Here is a 16,635-nt window from a genome sequence, read left to right as displayed (position 1 = left end):
ACTTCATCCCCCTGCATCATTTCTCATTACTACTGTCAACAACATAAGGAACATATAACAAGATATTCAACACCAATTCGATATAAAATGTGAAGTCTATATTGCTCTGGCAGTTAGCGGCTAGTGAATCGAGAAAAAAAGAGCTGTTCATTTTATGCTCTACCATAATTCTAATGACAGACAGAATAAATTATATGAGTTTTTGACAAGAGAGTGATTACATTTTAGTACAATTCACTTTGTGACATTTGCCAAAGTTGACATGTTTATGAGCCATGTATTAATATATGCCATGTGTGTTTATGACCCATGTATTAATATATGCCATGTGTGTTTCTGACCCATGTATTAATATATGCCATGTGTGTTTATGACCCATGTATTAATATATGCCATGTGTGTTTATGACCCATGTATTAATATATGCCATGTGTGTTTATGACCCATGTATTAATATATGCCATGTGTGTTTATGACCCATGTATTAATATATGCCATGTGTGTTTATGACCCATGTATTAATATATGCCATGTGTGTTTATGACCCATGTATTAATATATGCCATGTGTGTTTATGACCCATGTATTAATATATGCCATGTGTGTTTATGACCCATGTATTAATATATGCCATGTGTGTTTATGACCCATGTATGTCTTCTTTTAGATATGTTTCTTGTGCACTAGGATGTCCATATGAGGGACCCATTGAATCCACTAAAGTTGCAGAGGTAAGACACAATTTCTGCATTGCCTACTTTATATGTGTACATGTAATCTAAACAATGTCAAATCCCCATAAGGACCCATTTCCTTTTCTAGACAAAGAGAAAACATTCAGATGTCTGTAATGCTGTAGCTATGAGCTCCTGTCTGTTTCTCCTGTATGTCCAAGGGACTTGTTTTGTTAAGTTGCTCTATTCTTGGCTATAGGTGGTGAAGAGGTTGTATGAACTGGGCTGCTACGAGGTGTCTCTGGGGGATACTATCGGCGTGGGCACCCCAGGCTCCATGGCCAAGATGTTACACAGCGTCAAGAAGGAGGTACCCAGCAGCGCTCTGGCCGTTCACTGCCATGACACTTACGGCCAGGCCCTGGCCAACATCCTAACCGCACTGCAGGTAACCACTGACAGTAAGGCACAATATGGTTTGTCAATCATGTTATTTTTAGAGACCCTGATAAAGTGGGGTTTTACTCAAATCTAGCAACATTTTTGAGAAATGCTGCATGGTAAGTAACAATGTGGTAGTGTGACATTATCAAGTGGTCGGTCATAGATGGTATCCTATTTTGTGTGCCAAACTTATGTACTCAGTTTTATGTGAGAATTGAGGAAGCATTGTTTGCGTGACGGAAAATATATTCATAAATAACAAAAACAAAGGTATCTATTACAATACGACATATGAAAATAGGAGAGACAAATCACTCAATTTGGAATTGGGAACATGATCTGGGAGTCCCCAACAAAGGAAAATAATACAAAAACTGCCCACCCCAAAAAATCCCAGAATCATAATGAACATAAGATAGGTCCACTGGCTCTCTTATTACCAGCACCTACATTAAAGAGAATAAAAGAGTCTTTCACGGATCATTAATAAAACTTCATCCTTTCCTTAGACCACAAAATCTAATTAAGTTGTACAAAAGCTTCCTGTAATAGCCCTCTTTCTATGGTGTTTTTCACCACCTCTCTGGAGTGAACCTATAACTTGAGATTCAGTCGGGACATAAACTAGCGGTAATGTAGACATGGCTGTATCAGTTCTCTGGGGCACCCATTGTGCTCTGTCTCCCAGTTTGTCATCCTCAGCAGTGGAGGGATGCTCTTTGGGGGCTGGGTGGGTCAGCAGATGTGAGGGGGTTCACACAAAGGCTTACCTATTCGGTGTCTGTTTCACATGACAGTGCCCTGGCCTTGACAAAGGTACTGAGTGCGAGGGGGAGACGGGCCAGCCCTGAGGGGCTCCCAACTCATCTGTCGCTTGGTTGTTGAACTATCTGACAATGCTGCACTTAAAGGGCACAGGGAAAATGATCCTTTCATTGGCCTGCTAAGAAAAGATGGCAAATGGAGAATGCGAAAGAAACCCGTCCTCAGCAGCAACTATGTAACTGAGCCAGGGAGGTTGCAGTGACTATCGCTGGATTCATTGAGAAATGTGAGTCACGGTCAAGTGTATAAGACATTTCAAAAAGAGAAAAATCTAAATGTCAAGAAAAAGGAATTAACCACTTAAAGGGGAAATCTGTGATTGCTACATCCATTTGGGGAATTTTAAATGAATGATATATAGCTATTCATTCTTGAAGAATATAACTTATAAATGCATAATGAGCTTAGTTCAATTAACTTACCTCATCAGAACACAAAATATAAGCTTGTTTTACTAATTTATTTGTAAAGAAAGTCATTGTAAACACACACTCTATAGCCTCAAAAGATGGTTAAAACTATCATTTTGATTTCATGGATGGTCAGTTCTTGCTTCCATAACTTCGTCTATGAATTTGAACATTTCGCCAGCCCCGTCCCTCAGCTATTTACAAAATCAGTGGCTTTGTTATTGTTTAAACCGCAGATTTCTCCTTTAAGAAAATCTATGACCATTTTCAATGCTGTGTTGCAATCCCTCTTACCTTAAGTAACCCAACGTCTGCAGAACTTTTAGCACTGGTTCATGGCTTTACTTATGAATTTATCTACTTCAATGTTCAAAGAATTGTGCATGTTCACCAAACAGCATTCTGGTTTGTATTTAAAAATTGTGTTACAACAGATCCTAATGTTGGGCACTTTTGACAAGGGGTGAGAAGAACCAGAGGGTGGGTGAAATTCCTTTCTGTGGATCACATTGAAATTGATTTATCACAGCTGCCCCGTGACCACTGAAAATAATAACAGGCATGGATATTTAGACAACCATTTGTCCTCCTCCCATCTCAACAACCTCAGTGGAAATGAAAGATGTTATCATAGACTTTTCATTACTGAGTGCCAGTTGTCCACACCACCAACTGGGAGAGAAATGAATTCCACCATCCCCTGTCAGAACCGTGTTACCTCTGCTTTTGTTCATGATAAAGACATTCCATGCTCTTTGTACCTTTTTGGGGGGAAGTTCTGGGGGGCTTTGTTACGAACCCACCTTTGGTGTGTCACACAATGAGAAAGTATGTACTTTATTTTTCAGACTTTGCTGGGAAATAGATTTGATCCGGCCCAACGTTTCCATGTAAACTGCAGCTGACTGCTGGGCTATTGATAGAACTCAGTGTAGCCAGACGCTCTTGGCTGAGAATTCAGACCTGTTCTTACGGATGTAGGATCTTGCTGAGAATTTTCCTGCACCGCAGGAAATGCGGATGAGCTTTGTGATTTACATAAATTCACTGAAAACCCACACTAACACATGGTTATATTAACAGTATTTCACTTTTCATGTAGACTACTTTTGGCCACCTAATAGCCTAACCACCGATCAAGCAACATTATGGACTAAACATTCTGTTTCTGCAGGATTACTTTTGCTGTGACAATATAGATCAAATTAAGATCCTACATCTGTACTCATGGTTAGCTCCTCTACACTAAGCAAAACAAGTCCGAGCCAAAGCTCATTGACAGGGTTTTAATCTTGTGACTCTCTCTAAATATTTAGTGGAAAGTATGGATGCTATTCTGATAATGGGTGTAAGTGGATCAGTAAGGGACACTATTCCATCTTGTCCAATACATCTAAATACTCTAGATGAGTGTTTTACAAATGGTGACTTGAGAGACCCACTAATGGGTTGTAGCTAATTCCTGCTTGGTAGTGATTTTTGCCAGGGTCCTGGATAGAGATGTTTATGTTCACTTGTGGTTTACAAGAAACCTCCCAAATGGTCCCAGAACCAAAGTGTTTTGGAACCACTAGTGACAGAGACAAAATTGAAATTAGAATGATAATGTTTCATAACCATGGTCATGACAAATCAAACAGGCACGTTGTCCAATAAAACCTATGGTTTTGAGTTAACCCATACAATCCAGAGGACATTACATTTGAGCTGTGTAGGTCTAATGTTGAGCGTCATGAAAGTGAAGTGAGATGGGTGTAAAGACCTGTCAGTGGTAAACAACTCAGCCAATTTTCAACAAAGTGACTAAACATTTAGACAGGTCCATTCATGTGGTTTCATGGTTGATTACGAAAGCCTTACTCATAGGTCAAGGAGCAAAGACCCCTGGAATAATGAGTGTTAACATTAGGTGGATGTTAATGGCTCTTCAAACAAGAATTTGGAACAGTCTTGGCGATGTTCATAAGCATGTTTAGTGCTATAGCTAGCTAGCCAACAGCACGTCATATGACAATACTTTAACCTTTCCCTAAAAATGGATTGTGATCTGGCAACATTGCCAACATGACAGACTACAAGGAACTCCCATTTAATTGCCTGCTGAGGATATTAGCTTATTAGAATAGGCTTGTGGTGCAGGAGTCAGTGTATGTGCCAGGTGACCACAATGAGGAAAGCCAGTAACTTGGTGGAAAATATTCCTCTCCGTGTGCGCTTAGCATCAAGGGCTGGATTCAATCTGTATCACAGAAGTATCAAGGAAGATCCACTTAATAGCTCAATTTTGATTTAATGGCAATGTTCCAGCATTCCCAGAGAATGCATTCATGCTAAACGCTGACTGCATTTACACTAAACGCTGACTGCATTCATGCTAAACGCTGACTGCATTTACACTAAACGCTGACTGCATTTACGCTAAACGCTGACTGCATTTACGCTAAACACTGACTGCATTCATGCTAAACGCTGACTGCATTTACGCTAAACGCTGACTGCATTTACGCTAAACGCTGACTGCATTCATGCTAAACGCTGACTGCATTTACGCTAAACGCTGACTGCATTCATGCTAAACGCTGACTGCATTTACGCTAAACGCTGACTGCATTTACGCTAAACGCTGACTGCATTCAAGCTAAACGCTGACTGCATTTACGCTAAACGCTGACTGCATTTACGCTAAACGCTGACTGCATTCACGCTAAACGCTGACTGCATTTACGCTAAACGCTGACTGCATTCATGCTAAACGCTGACTGCATTTACGCTAAACGCTGACTGCATTCATGCTAAACGCTGACTGCATTTACGCTAAACGCTGACTGCATTCATGCTAAACGCTGCATACAGTATGGCTGCTCAATCGGAATTTATCTTTACATTTTAATGCGGATCTTCCATGATACTTCCGCGATACGGATTGAATCCAGGCCCAAGAAAACGTTCCCCTTTGCATGGTCTCTTTAGAGCACGAACACACGAATAAATGGTGCCTTATTAAAGAGTAACCTTATGTTAACATGAAGTACTTGCTGCATCCCAAGGTGGAACATGTGTATTTTAATATTCTAAAAACCACGCATATTAAAGTAAACTCTACAAACAACAAGGATAGATTGGCACAGGAAGTGGTTTAGCCCAGGAGGCAAAATGTTGTATTAATTTAGTTTGAATTACTCCTTCAGCTTACTGTACAAACCTTGGTAGTCAAATGCTTTGAGTGGTTTATAATGTAAGAGGTGCTTTCTTTAAGAGCGTGGTCTCTACTTGGCCAATGACCTCCATAGTCAAACAAGACAATAGATGGTTTTCATGCTTTAAGGTCTTCTGAGTAATTCATTTATGTTTTTGTCTACCTCCCTATTAGCCACAAATATCAAGGAAGAGGTTGTGGCTTTACAGTGGCAGGATTTATTTATTGCTGGAAAGGGCTGCCCCAGGTTAGAAATGTGTCAGCCTTGCAAGCTACCATTGAATACAATCTCCTTCAGTTCCACAGTTTATGTAGAGAAATGTCAAGGCTGAGTTGGCGAAACCTTGCTGCCTCAAACCCTTCAATGAACATACCCATTCTGCCCCAACTGACGCACAGCCACACTTAAAACAAACACTACTGGGTAAGAGTGTGGCCATCTCTCAAGTTGTTCACTTACAGTATATACGCCGCCTTCCATAATCCCATATCATGTGATGTGAACAGCCAGAGCACACCATAAAGTTTATTTTGTCAGGAATGCATTGTTTTTATACCTCCACGGCTCACTGAATGTGGCTCTTTAACAGCCAGTTCACATCTGGTTTCTGAGCTGTGAGAGGCTAATTGAATGCTGGCAATTTGGACCTTCTGACCACCAGTCCCTGTGCGTATTTCGTCCCATATAGCAGCAGGAATCAGACGTACTGTCGAAAGTGATTGCTGTGCTCTTGGTGTGCCCTGGTCCACCGGAGACCATCTGGCACTCAAGTCGCAGTTAGCGGCAGAATGCGAGAGGTTTGGCATGGTAAATTACAACTCTGTGTTTACACAACAAAAAAGTCTGCCCAATACAATATCCTGCCCTGGAGTTAACTAAGGTCTGGAAATCTCTTGCGCAGTGCACACCGGAGTGGATCACTTTAGCCAACACAAACAGCAATTACAGGCGGCTGAGACAGCCCCTGGATAAAATAGACCCTTTTCTCTGAGAAAAGGCACCAATTATGAGAACAAACGGTGCTTCCATTATTTTTTGTTTGTTTGGGTCTGTCCCTCAAGGACAGAAGTCCTTCATGGTTTCAGTCGGATGTGTCCCCGTGCCACAGCGGGGTCAGTGGGAGGATAAGCGAGTTAATTTTGTCTCATCATGGGATCCTCTGACATCTGGTTCTGCCAAGGAAGCAGGAAAACGTCTTTAATATTCTCCTGACGGTTGCTGTTATGTGGAAAACCTTGCGGATATCTTAATCTGCGATGCTTCTGAAAAATAGATGCTTGGCTTCATCATTTGTCCCGATGAAGACGCAAGGATCCGAGGCTGTTGTAAATAACCTGATAGCTTTGAGGCCCGAGGTCCTCAGAGGCATATCATATAGTCCTTTTCCCCCATCCTGAAAGTAACAAGTGAAGCTGTGTAGGCAGGCCTACAACGTTTTTATCACGTGGCTGTTGATAACTGTATAAAACTCAGGTTCTCTATTGGAGCATATAAATCATGTTTAAAAGCCAACCTAAAAACAACAGCATATCCTGTGATATGAGAATAAACATCTGGTAAAACTTCTCTATGGTTCATAATGTCTTAATGAAACGTAAAGGTATTCGACAAGAATAATTAAACTTATCTACCAGACTGAAGATGTTTTTATGACATCAACATTTTGGATGAAGCAAGCTCACAATCTTTTTCTTGAATGACAAGGTTAACATTTAATGGAAGACAAATTAGCAAAGTGGGTTGAAGGCAAATCCCACTGGGCACACCACATCATTTAAATGTGGAAATTGGGGTAATATTTGGTTGAGCCATTGGTCAGCCAGAAGTTGGTTGAATTCCCAATGTGTTATCACTATGCTTTCAACCATCTAAAAGCAAAGCCAAATTCCAATGAAAAACAATGTCTGATTTTTGGTTTAGTTGTCATCTAAATGTGTTATCACTGTGCATTCAACTATTTAAAACCACAACAAAGTTCAAATGGGAATACAATGTCAGATATTTTGTATTTACAGTATACAACAATGTCATGTGTTATCACTGTGCTTCATCTAATAGCACAATCAAATACATGACCTGGATTGCAGTTGAGATTATATTAAAAGTAGCCTACATATAGTGCCAATGGTCAATGCTGTTCGAGATTCTGCACAAAATTTTATAGCAATTGTAAAGATCTCCACAGACCTGCGACCTTTGCATGCTATCTTGAACATACACTATGATTACGTAATACATTTATAGTTACAGTAGGCTAACTTCAAAATGTGGCCATAGATGTTACTCACTTTAAGGTTGAATAAATACGGTTGGCATCATAACCAAATATCAACATTTCTAATGCTTGGATAGTTTCATCTGGGTCACTAGCTTAATCCTATTGTATAACTTGTATTTTTGGTTTAGCTCGAGAGGTGAATCCAACATGCTTTGTTAACATGTTGACAACTCAATAGACTATTTACTGTATTGCAAAAGTTATATTGAATTGTGTTTAGTTGTCAACGCAACCAAGTATCAACATTTGAAGGAGGTATTTATTTTGTGCCACTGACAAATCTGGCTTTAATTCCAGTTTGTCTACATATTAAGAATTGAAATGTTAAATGTCCCTTTAAGAGAGTGCTCCTAATCTCAGCTCCTTACCTGTATAAAAGACACCTGGAAGCCAGAAATCTTTCTGATTGAGAGGGGGTCAAATACTTATTTCCAACATCAAAATGCAAATCAATTTATAACATTTTTGACATGTGTTTTTCTGGATATTTTTGTTGTTATTCTGTCTATCACTGTTCAAATAAACCTACCATTAAAATTAAAGACGGATAATTTCTTTGTCAGTGGGCAAACGTACAAAATCAGCAGGGGATCAAATACTTTTTTTCCTCAATGTAGTTTGTGTGTGTGCATCTATCAGTTACACATACTTGTCAGTACATACAAACAACAAGTAGGTCACATGGGGCAGTAATGGTTGCTGGGGGGAAGGCTGCCATCTTCTCATAATGTTGCTGCTACCATCTCTTATGACCGAAAAGGGCTTCTGGACATCAACTGCTCACCTCAAACTGTCGGACAGGAAGGATATAATGCAGACACCCGACCAAGCCCAGATTTCGCAGAAAGAAATCAAGGTGCCTTGTGAGGATCAGGCGACGAGTGGCAAATCTGCCCATGGCTTCCATTCTGCTAGCTAACGTTCAATCGCTGGAAAATAATTGGGACGAACTGAAAGCACGTTTATCATACCAACGGGACATTAAAAACTGTAATATCTTACGTTTCACAGAGTAGTGGCTGAACTACGACATAAAGAACATACAGCTGTCGGGTTATACACTCTATCGGCAGGACAGAACAGCAGCCCTGTAAAACACAGGGCGGGGGCCTATGCATTTATGTAAGCAACAGCTGGTGTACGATATCTAAGGAAGTCTCAAGGTTTTGCTTGCCTGATGTAGAGTTTCTCATGATAAGCTGTAGACCACACTATCTACCGAGAGAGTTTTCATCTGTATTTTTCGTAGCTGTCTACATACCACCACAGACCGATGCTGGCACTAAAACCGCACTCAAGAAGCTGTATACCGCCATAAGCAAACAGGAAAACGTTCATTCAGAGGCGGCGCTCCTAGTGGCCGGGGACTTCAATTTACCTCATTTCTATCAGTGTGTTTAATGGGCAACCAGAGGGAAAAAATTCTAGACAACCTTTACTCCACACACAGAGACGCGTACAAAGCTCTCCCTCGCCCTCCATTTGGAAAATCTGACTAGAATTATATCCTCCTGATTCCTGCTTACAGGAAAAATTATAGCAGGAAGCATCAGTGACTCGGTCTATAAAAAAGTGGTCAGATGAAGCAGATGCTAAACTACAGGACTGTTCTGCTATCACAGACTGGAATATGTTCCGGGATTCTTCCGAATGCATTGAGGAGTATACCACATCAGTCACTGGCTTTATCAGTAAGTGCATCGAGGACTTCGTCCCCACAGTGACTGTAAATACATACCCCAACCAGAAGCCATGGATTACAGGCAACATTCGCACTGAGCTAAAAGAGTAGAGCTGCCGCTTTCAAGGAGTGGGACTCTAACCCGGAAGCTTATAAGAAATCCTGCTATGCCCTCCGATGAACCATCAAACAGGAAAAGCGTCAAGACAGGACTAAGATCGAATCGTACCGCACCGGCTCCGATGCTCGTCTGATGTGGCAGGGCCTGCAAACTATTAAAGACTACAAAGGGAAGCACAGCCGAGGGCTGCCCAGTAACACAAGCCTACCAGACGAGCTAAATAACTTATATGCTTGCTTCGAGGCAAGTAGTGCTGAAACATGCATGAGATCATCAGCTGTTCCGGACGACTGTGTGATCACGCTCTCCGCAGCCGATGTGAGTAAGATTACCAGGAAGTGCACTCCGAGCATGCGCTGACCAACTGGCAAGTGTCTTCCCTGACATTTTCAACCTCTCCCTGTTTGAGTCTGTAATACCAACATGTTTCAAGCAGGTCACCATAGTCCCTGTGCCCAAGAACACTAAGGTAACCTGTCTAAATGACTCCCGAATAGTAGAACTCACATCAACACCATTATCCCAGAAACCCTAGACCCACTCCAATTTTCATACTGCACCAACAGATCCACAGATGACGCAATCTCTATTGCACTCCACACTGCCCTTTCACACCTGGACAAAAGGAACACCTATTTGAGAATGCTATTCATTCACTACAGCTCAGCGTTCAACAACATAGTGCCCTCAAAGCTCATCACTAAGCTAAGGACTCTGGGACTAAACACGTCCCTCTGCAACTGGATCCTGGACATCCTGATGGGGCGCCCCCAGGTGGTAAGGGTAGGTAACATCACATCCGCCACGCTGATCCTCAACATGGGAACCCCTCAGGGGTATGTGCTCAGTCCCCTCCTGTACTCCTTGTTCATTCATGACTGCACGGCCAGGCACGACTCCAACACCATAAGTTTGCTGATGACAGTGGTAGGCCTGATCACCGACAACGATGAGACAGCCTATAGGGAGGAGGTCAGAGACCTGACAGTGTTGTGCAAGGACAACAACCTCTCCCTCAACATGATCAAGACAAAGGAGATGCTTGTAGACTACAGAAAAAGGAGGACTGAGCATGCCCCCATTCTCATCGACGGGGCTGTAGTGGAGCAGGTTGAGAGCTTCAAGTTCCTTGTCGTCCACATCACCAACAAACTAACATGGTCCAAGCACACCAAGACAATCATGTAGTGGGCACAACAAAACCTATTCCCCCTCAGGAGACTGAAAAGATTTGGCACTGGTCCTCAGATCCTCAAAAGGTTCTACAGCTGCACCATCGAGAGCATCCTGACGGGTTGCATCACTGTCTGGTATGGCAACTGCTCAGCCTCTGACTGCAAGGCACTACAGAGAGTAGTGCGTACGGCCCAGTACATCACCGGGAACAAGCTTCCTGCCATCCAGGACCTCTATACCAGGCGGTGTCAAAATGGTCAAAGACTCCAGCCACCCTAGTCATAGACTGTTCTCACTGTTACCGCAAGGCAAGCGGTACCGGAGTGCCAAGTCCAGGTCCAAGAGGCTCCTAAATAGCTTCTACCCCCAAGCCATAAGACTCCTGAACAGCTAATCAAATGGCTACTCAGACTTTGCATTGCCCCCCCTTCTACGCTGTTGCTACTCTCTGTAATTATCTATGCATAGTCACTTTAATAACTCTACCTACATGTACATATTACCCCACTTACCTTGACACCGGTACCCCCTGTATACAGCCCCGCTTTTGTTATTTACTACTGTTCTTTAATAATTTGTTATTCTTATCTCTTACTTTTTTTTAGGTATTTTCTTAAAACTGCATTGTTGGTTAAGGGCTTGAAAGTAAGAATTTCACTGTTGTATTTGCCACATGTGACAAATACAATTTGATTTGATTTGAAATGGGGAAAGGCGTTATGCTATGAGGTGCTGCTTTATTCATTTTTTGAAACCAGGTTTGTTGTTCACTTGCACTATATAAGATGGAAGGGAGTTCCATGCACTCATGGCTCTGTATAATACTGTGCGTTTCCTTGAGTTTGTTCTGAACCTGGAGACTGTGAAAAGACCCCTGGTGGCATGTCTGGTGGGGTAAGTGTGTGTGTCAGTGCTGTGTGTAAGTTGACCGTGTAAACAATTTTGAATTTCCAAAACATTAATGTTTCTTATAAAAACAGGAAGTGACGCAGTCAGTCTTTCCTCAACTCTTAGCCAAGAGAGACTGGCATGCATCGTATTAATATTAGCCCTCTGATTACAATGAAAAGCAAGCTGTGCGGCTCTGCTGGAGATGGAGATGTGAATCCAACATATTAATGATTAATTTGAAAATTAAATGTGAAATCAACTAAGGTTTGAAACCTTAGGCCTATATGTATTGTCTATTTGTAGTTGAACCCTGGGTTGAACTGAAACAATAGCTGTTGATTTCTTTTCAAATGCTATATAGGCCTAAATAGTATCATTGATTATATATGACTTGTAAATTATTTTTACATTTCATTTGCACTGTTAAACCTGCCGTTTGGAATGACTTCGATAGCAACAGTGAATATATTTAGTTATTGAGAGATCTCTCAATAACCATTCTCACGATAGCATATTGGTAGTAGTCATTGACAAATATCAAAGCTAACTTGGGCTGTGTTAAATCTTTGGATGGGAGACCAAATTAATAGCTGTAGATATGTCAAATCTCCAGTAGGAAGTGCTGCCAAGCCTATTTTTTTCTGATAGTGGATGTAACTTTGGAGATCTGATGTTGTTTCAAAAGTACTAATTCAACATTTTATACAAGGGTTGTCTATGTTGAACATTGGTTACAATGATGACATAATCCTGTGGTTGAAATTTCACCCTCAAAACATTTTTCAAATCCAATGTATTTTCCATGTAGATTGCATGTCACAATGCATTGATAAATTAAGCTGAATCAACATTGATTCAACTATTTTGTAGTTTACATAACTTGGAAATGAATAACTGTCTCTCTCAGAGGCCTACTGTCTTCTTTGCTTATCTCTGAAGGGACAACATGTCGCTATGTCTTTTTGTGCTCTTTATACGGATTCTTCTCCACAGGACCACATGAGGTGGATGTTTTGGGAATGTTTTACAACGATAAAGCTTTTTTTCCCCTGCAACACCGAAGTTCAACCATAAAACAGTAAGCCTATCCCTTGCTAAGCAAAATGTTCTGGCTGTTTGGTACTGTGGTCCAACAAAAGCGCAGACATGCAGGGGAACAACCCACAACGCATCATTAATTCTCATATGGAGGCCAGACACTTGGTAGCCAGGCTGTAAAAAGCATTTCCCCACAGAAAGTTGAACTCTCTATGACAATTACTTTTATTGTGGACATTGTGCATGAACAAAATTGAAGTCGGAGACGTTAAACAAAACAAGAAATACATTTTAGAAGTGATTATTTTTACATATGGGTGTGCTCTATTTATTCAGGACATGGAAAAGACTGAGACATTGTATTCAAGGACATCAGAGGGTGTCATTGAAATTGAGTTATAGCCTTGAATTTAAACAACCCCTTTTTCAAAGCTTAGTAACACACACCTTTGGAATTACCCATTTAGAAACGTACCATAGGGAGAAGGCTAATTATCCAGTGAATGGATTGTAACAAGAGTAGTGTAGTTACAACTGAGTAACACTTGATGTATATGAAGATCGCTGTGCCTAGTAACAAAAATGTATGTACACAAATGTATATTTTGTGAGGTGTGCAGAAAAAAAGAAGTGGTGCAGAAAAACACAAGCTCCCCTGAGGATCAGAAAACATGACACAACAATACAGAACTTTGTGCATTTACAAAGTCTGCTATTACCAAAAACATGCCGCAAATGATGTGTCACTGCTTGAGTATGGCAAAGAGGATGAGTAAGCTGAACTGTGGGGGGACACTAGGCTGTTGCACCCGCTCACCTCAAAGAAACGAAGACCACATTTCTCCTAACTGCCCATATAAAAACACAACCCTGGCAGGGCACACTATACCAACACATTACAATACAGGGGAACAGGGGACATTGTTCTGCACGGGATTTTACCTTCTGCGTGCCCTGTGCGTGTGGTTGCTGAATGTCTCTCCTGTGTGTATGTGTCTACCTCAGATGGGGATTTGTACAGTGGACTCGTCTGTAGCAGGTTTGGGAGGGTGCCCATATGCCCAGGGGGCCTCTGGCAACGTGTCAACAGAAGATGTTCTCTATATGCTCCATGGGATGGGCATTAAAACCGTGAGTGTTGCTTCACATAACCTGAAAATAGCCTTGCAATCGGCTCTGCAATCCCTAGTGAACCTCCCCTCCCCCTTCATCTGAGAAAGCTTCATTCATAGGATAGATTTCTTGTTCAAATGTGTTGTACATAAAGTGGTTTCTGCATAACTTTCATGTGTTTGTGTAGGCCTGCTGTTTCCATTTCCACAACTTGTTTCTTTTGCAATTGCTCCCCCTGCTGGCAGGGTGCCATTCTTTCTTCTTTGATACCTTGTTTCTTTCATTCCAGGGAGTGGATCTCTCCAAAGTAATCGAGGCAGGTGACTTCATCTGCAAAGCCTTAAACCGCAAGACCAACTCCAAGGTAGCCCAAGCAAGAGGCGATTACTCTGTGCATTGCCGCATGAAGAAGATAAATACTTGACACCTTGTCCTTTTGAACATTGTTCCTTTTCCTGCTGCATATAGATAGCAAATTATACAATACAAAGTGCACTATACTTCATTTTTTGGACAAAAATGTGTATCCATTTAGCAGAGGCACTTTATTAAAGTGTTAATGGATAAGGCCTACTTAAATTCAAGAAATAACTGTAAACTTTTCAAACCAAATAACTTGTATCACTGTCTGAATGGAGGTAAAAGAGATGACTCCTCACTAAGTTGTGAAAGTTATTCATGATGTTTCTGTTTGGGGTCTCTTCCCATTCATTTCCAGCTCAATGTGGTTACAATTAGACAAGGGGACCTGAGAGGGTTAAGGGAGTCCTGCTGGGTTTAAAACCAGTGTGGGTCGATCATTATCTCCCTCAAAATGTATTTTCATTTCCTAAGTCGCTTGCTCTGTCAAGATGGAAGTATGTATGCCTTCACATGTGAAATATGTATTTGTTTTCTCTCTCTTCATCCTTCTCACCAGTGCATGACCCCATTCCATAAGTTGGATAAGGTCATTCATTAATTGTATTTTTTAGAGTTAAATGGACAGTAGTTGGCAGCTTTATGTTGAACTATTGTATTTGCAATAGTCAGAAGGGACAAAGGTATTTTAGCTGGTGAAGCATCTCATCCGCTACTTTTGGTAGAAGTAGGCCTGACAATATCTATAAGAACACTGAACAATATCAAATATTGGTAAATTAAATCCCGACATTAACTTGGTTGTATAACAAAGCATTTAACCTCCCTTCCACTTGACAGTCCTCCTTTTTCAACGCCTTACTCTTGCAGATAAGTTGAGCAAATGTCAATATCCATGAGTAAAGTATTTTATTAATTTGCTTTTTGATAGTAATGAATGTACTGTAGTATTATGTATTGTGTGAGTATTATGTGTTGAGTGACAAAGTGCTATAATAATAAGTAATATATTGACTGTATGTAGTGCCTTTATTCTATGGGTTCAAGAAGAGTGACATATATATGATAAATTAAATGAAGAGTTAATAGTTAATAGCTAATAAATAGTTAGAAAAGTAATTTTGTTTTTGCAAACCAAGGTAACTTGGTGAATCCAACATGCTTATTACATAAAGATAATAAAGGTTGATTAAACAAAGTTGTTTACAGAGCAAGATTACTGTAGATTTCGGATCACACATGACCTTCTAAACTCTGTGTTTGCCTAAAGTGCTGCCTGCATATTGGCCCCTTCAGTCCAACCTTTCACCAACATGAAAGCATTGTTATTGTAATTTTGCGACAATATTGTATTACTTTAATGAATATTTTACTTGAGACAAGTAATACATTTGGTACCCTGTACATATGTTCCTGTAAGGTTATATCCTTGATCACAGGATAAAACATACAATCATCATTTAATACGCTTTACCAAAATGTTTTATGAAAGTTAGAATATAATGTTTTATCCTCATTGCTTAAAAGGAGCTTAAAGAGGCACATCATACATTTTGTAGACATCTGGATTAAGGTGTTGTGGTTCAATGAAAAGGGGGACATGACAAAGCAATGCATCTTATCAGACATGAGACAGGGCAAAGACATGACCTTAAACATAAACATCTGCTACATACCAACATCAACCCTCATATATCAACCTAATTATGCAATTCTCCAACACAGTCTGTATACATGTAGCCAGCTAGCATATTGCAAATAGAATGAACTAATGGTAATACATTACACGTATTGTATAATACCACAAATATGTTGTTGTCTTTGCTCCCTTGGGAAAATGGGATGGTTATTCATTTATTTTACACTATGCTACTTACAAGGTTTTTTATTTTCTTTGAAAGACGAAACATAACACTTTATTTATCTTTGAAATAAGTAGCAATGCAAGCTACAAGGTACTTGTTACTTCATAAAATACCAGATAAAAAACAGCTGAAACAGGGCTGTAAGGATTCTTAATTATTTGTCTTATAATTAGGCTGAATCAGCTCTACAGTATTGGAGTGACAATGGAGGCAAGGGAAAAAACATCACTCAATAGGGCTGAGTCACTATTTGACCATCATTGACCATCATTGACCATCATTGACCATCATTGACTTAACCAGTTGTATGTCACTTCCACACCACTTACGAGAGTGCTATCAGCTTTTTCCAGGAGTAATCGTGTAAACCATGCCGCTGTGTTATACACTCACAGAAGCAAGCATGCTAGGCTTATGTTTTAATGTCTTATGTCTTATGTTCATTTGTTTTAATTGCACAAAATTATCTTAAAACTGAGTCATGTTTTGGCATTTTAGAATACTAAGTAAAAAAACAAACATTAGATACGAACTAATTTAAATTAGACAAGATTTGCATTAT

The 16,635-nt window shown here is 40.4% G+C and overlaps 1 protein-coding gene across 2 annotated transcripts in view; it reads left to right on the top strand.

Moving 5' to 3' along the window:
- Positions 1-15,406, top strand: part of LOC115113044 (3-hydroxy-3-methylglutaryl-CoA lyase, cytoplasmic-like) — a 28,194-nt gene extending 12,788 nt beyond the window's left edge. For both annotated transcript variants that reach the window (XM_029640244.1, XM_065012720.1), the window contains 4 exons: positions 668-731; positions 934-1,122; positions 13,741-13,866; positions 14,138-15,406. In XM_029640244.1, coding sequence (XP_029496104.1) covers positions 668-731; positions 934-1,122; positions 13,741-13,866; positions 14,138-14,272 — 514 coding nt within the window. In that variant the 3' untranslated portion in view covers positions 14,273-15,406. The remainder of the gene's footprint in view (positions 1-667; positions 732-933; positions 1,123-13,740; positions 13,867-14,137) is intronic.
- Positions 15,407-16,635: the final 1,229 nt, after the last annotated feature.

Source organism: Oncorhynchus nerka, linkage group LG28 (assembly GCF_034236695.1).
Source record: "Oncorhynchus nerka isolate Pitt River linkage group LG28, Oner_Uvic_2.0, whole genome shotgun sequence".
Classification (NCBI taxonomy): domain Eukaryota; kingdom Metazoa; phylum Chordata; class Actinopteri; order Salmoniformes; family Salmonidae; genus Oncorhynchus; species Oncorhynchus nerka.
The sequence above is the reverse complement of the archived record's forward strand: the minus strand, read 5'-3'. Positions and strand labels throughout refer to the sequence as shown.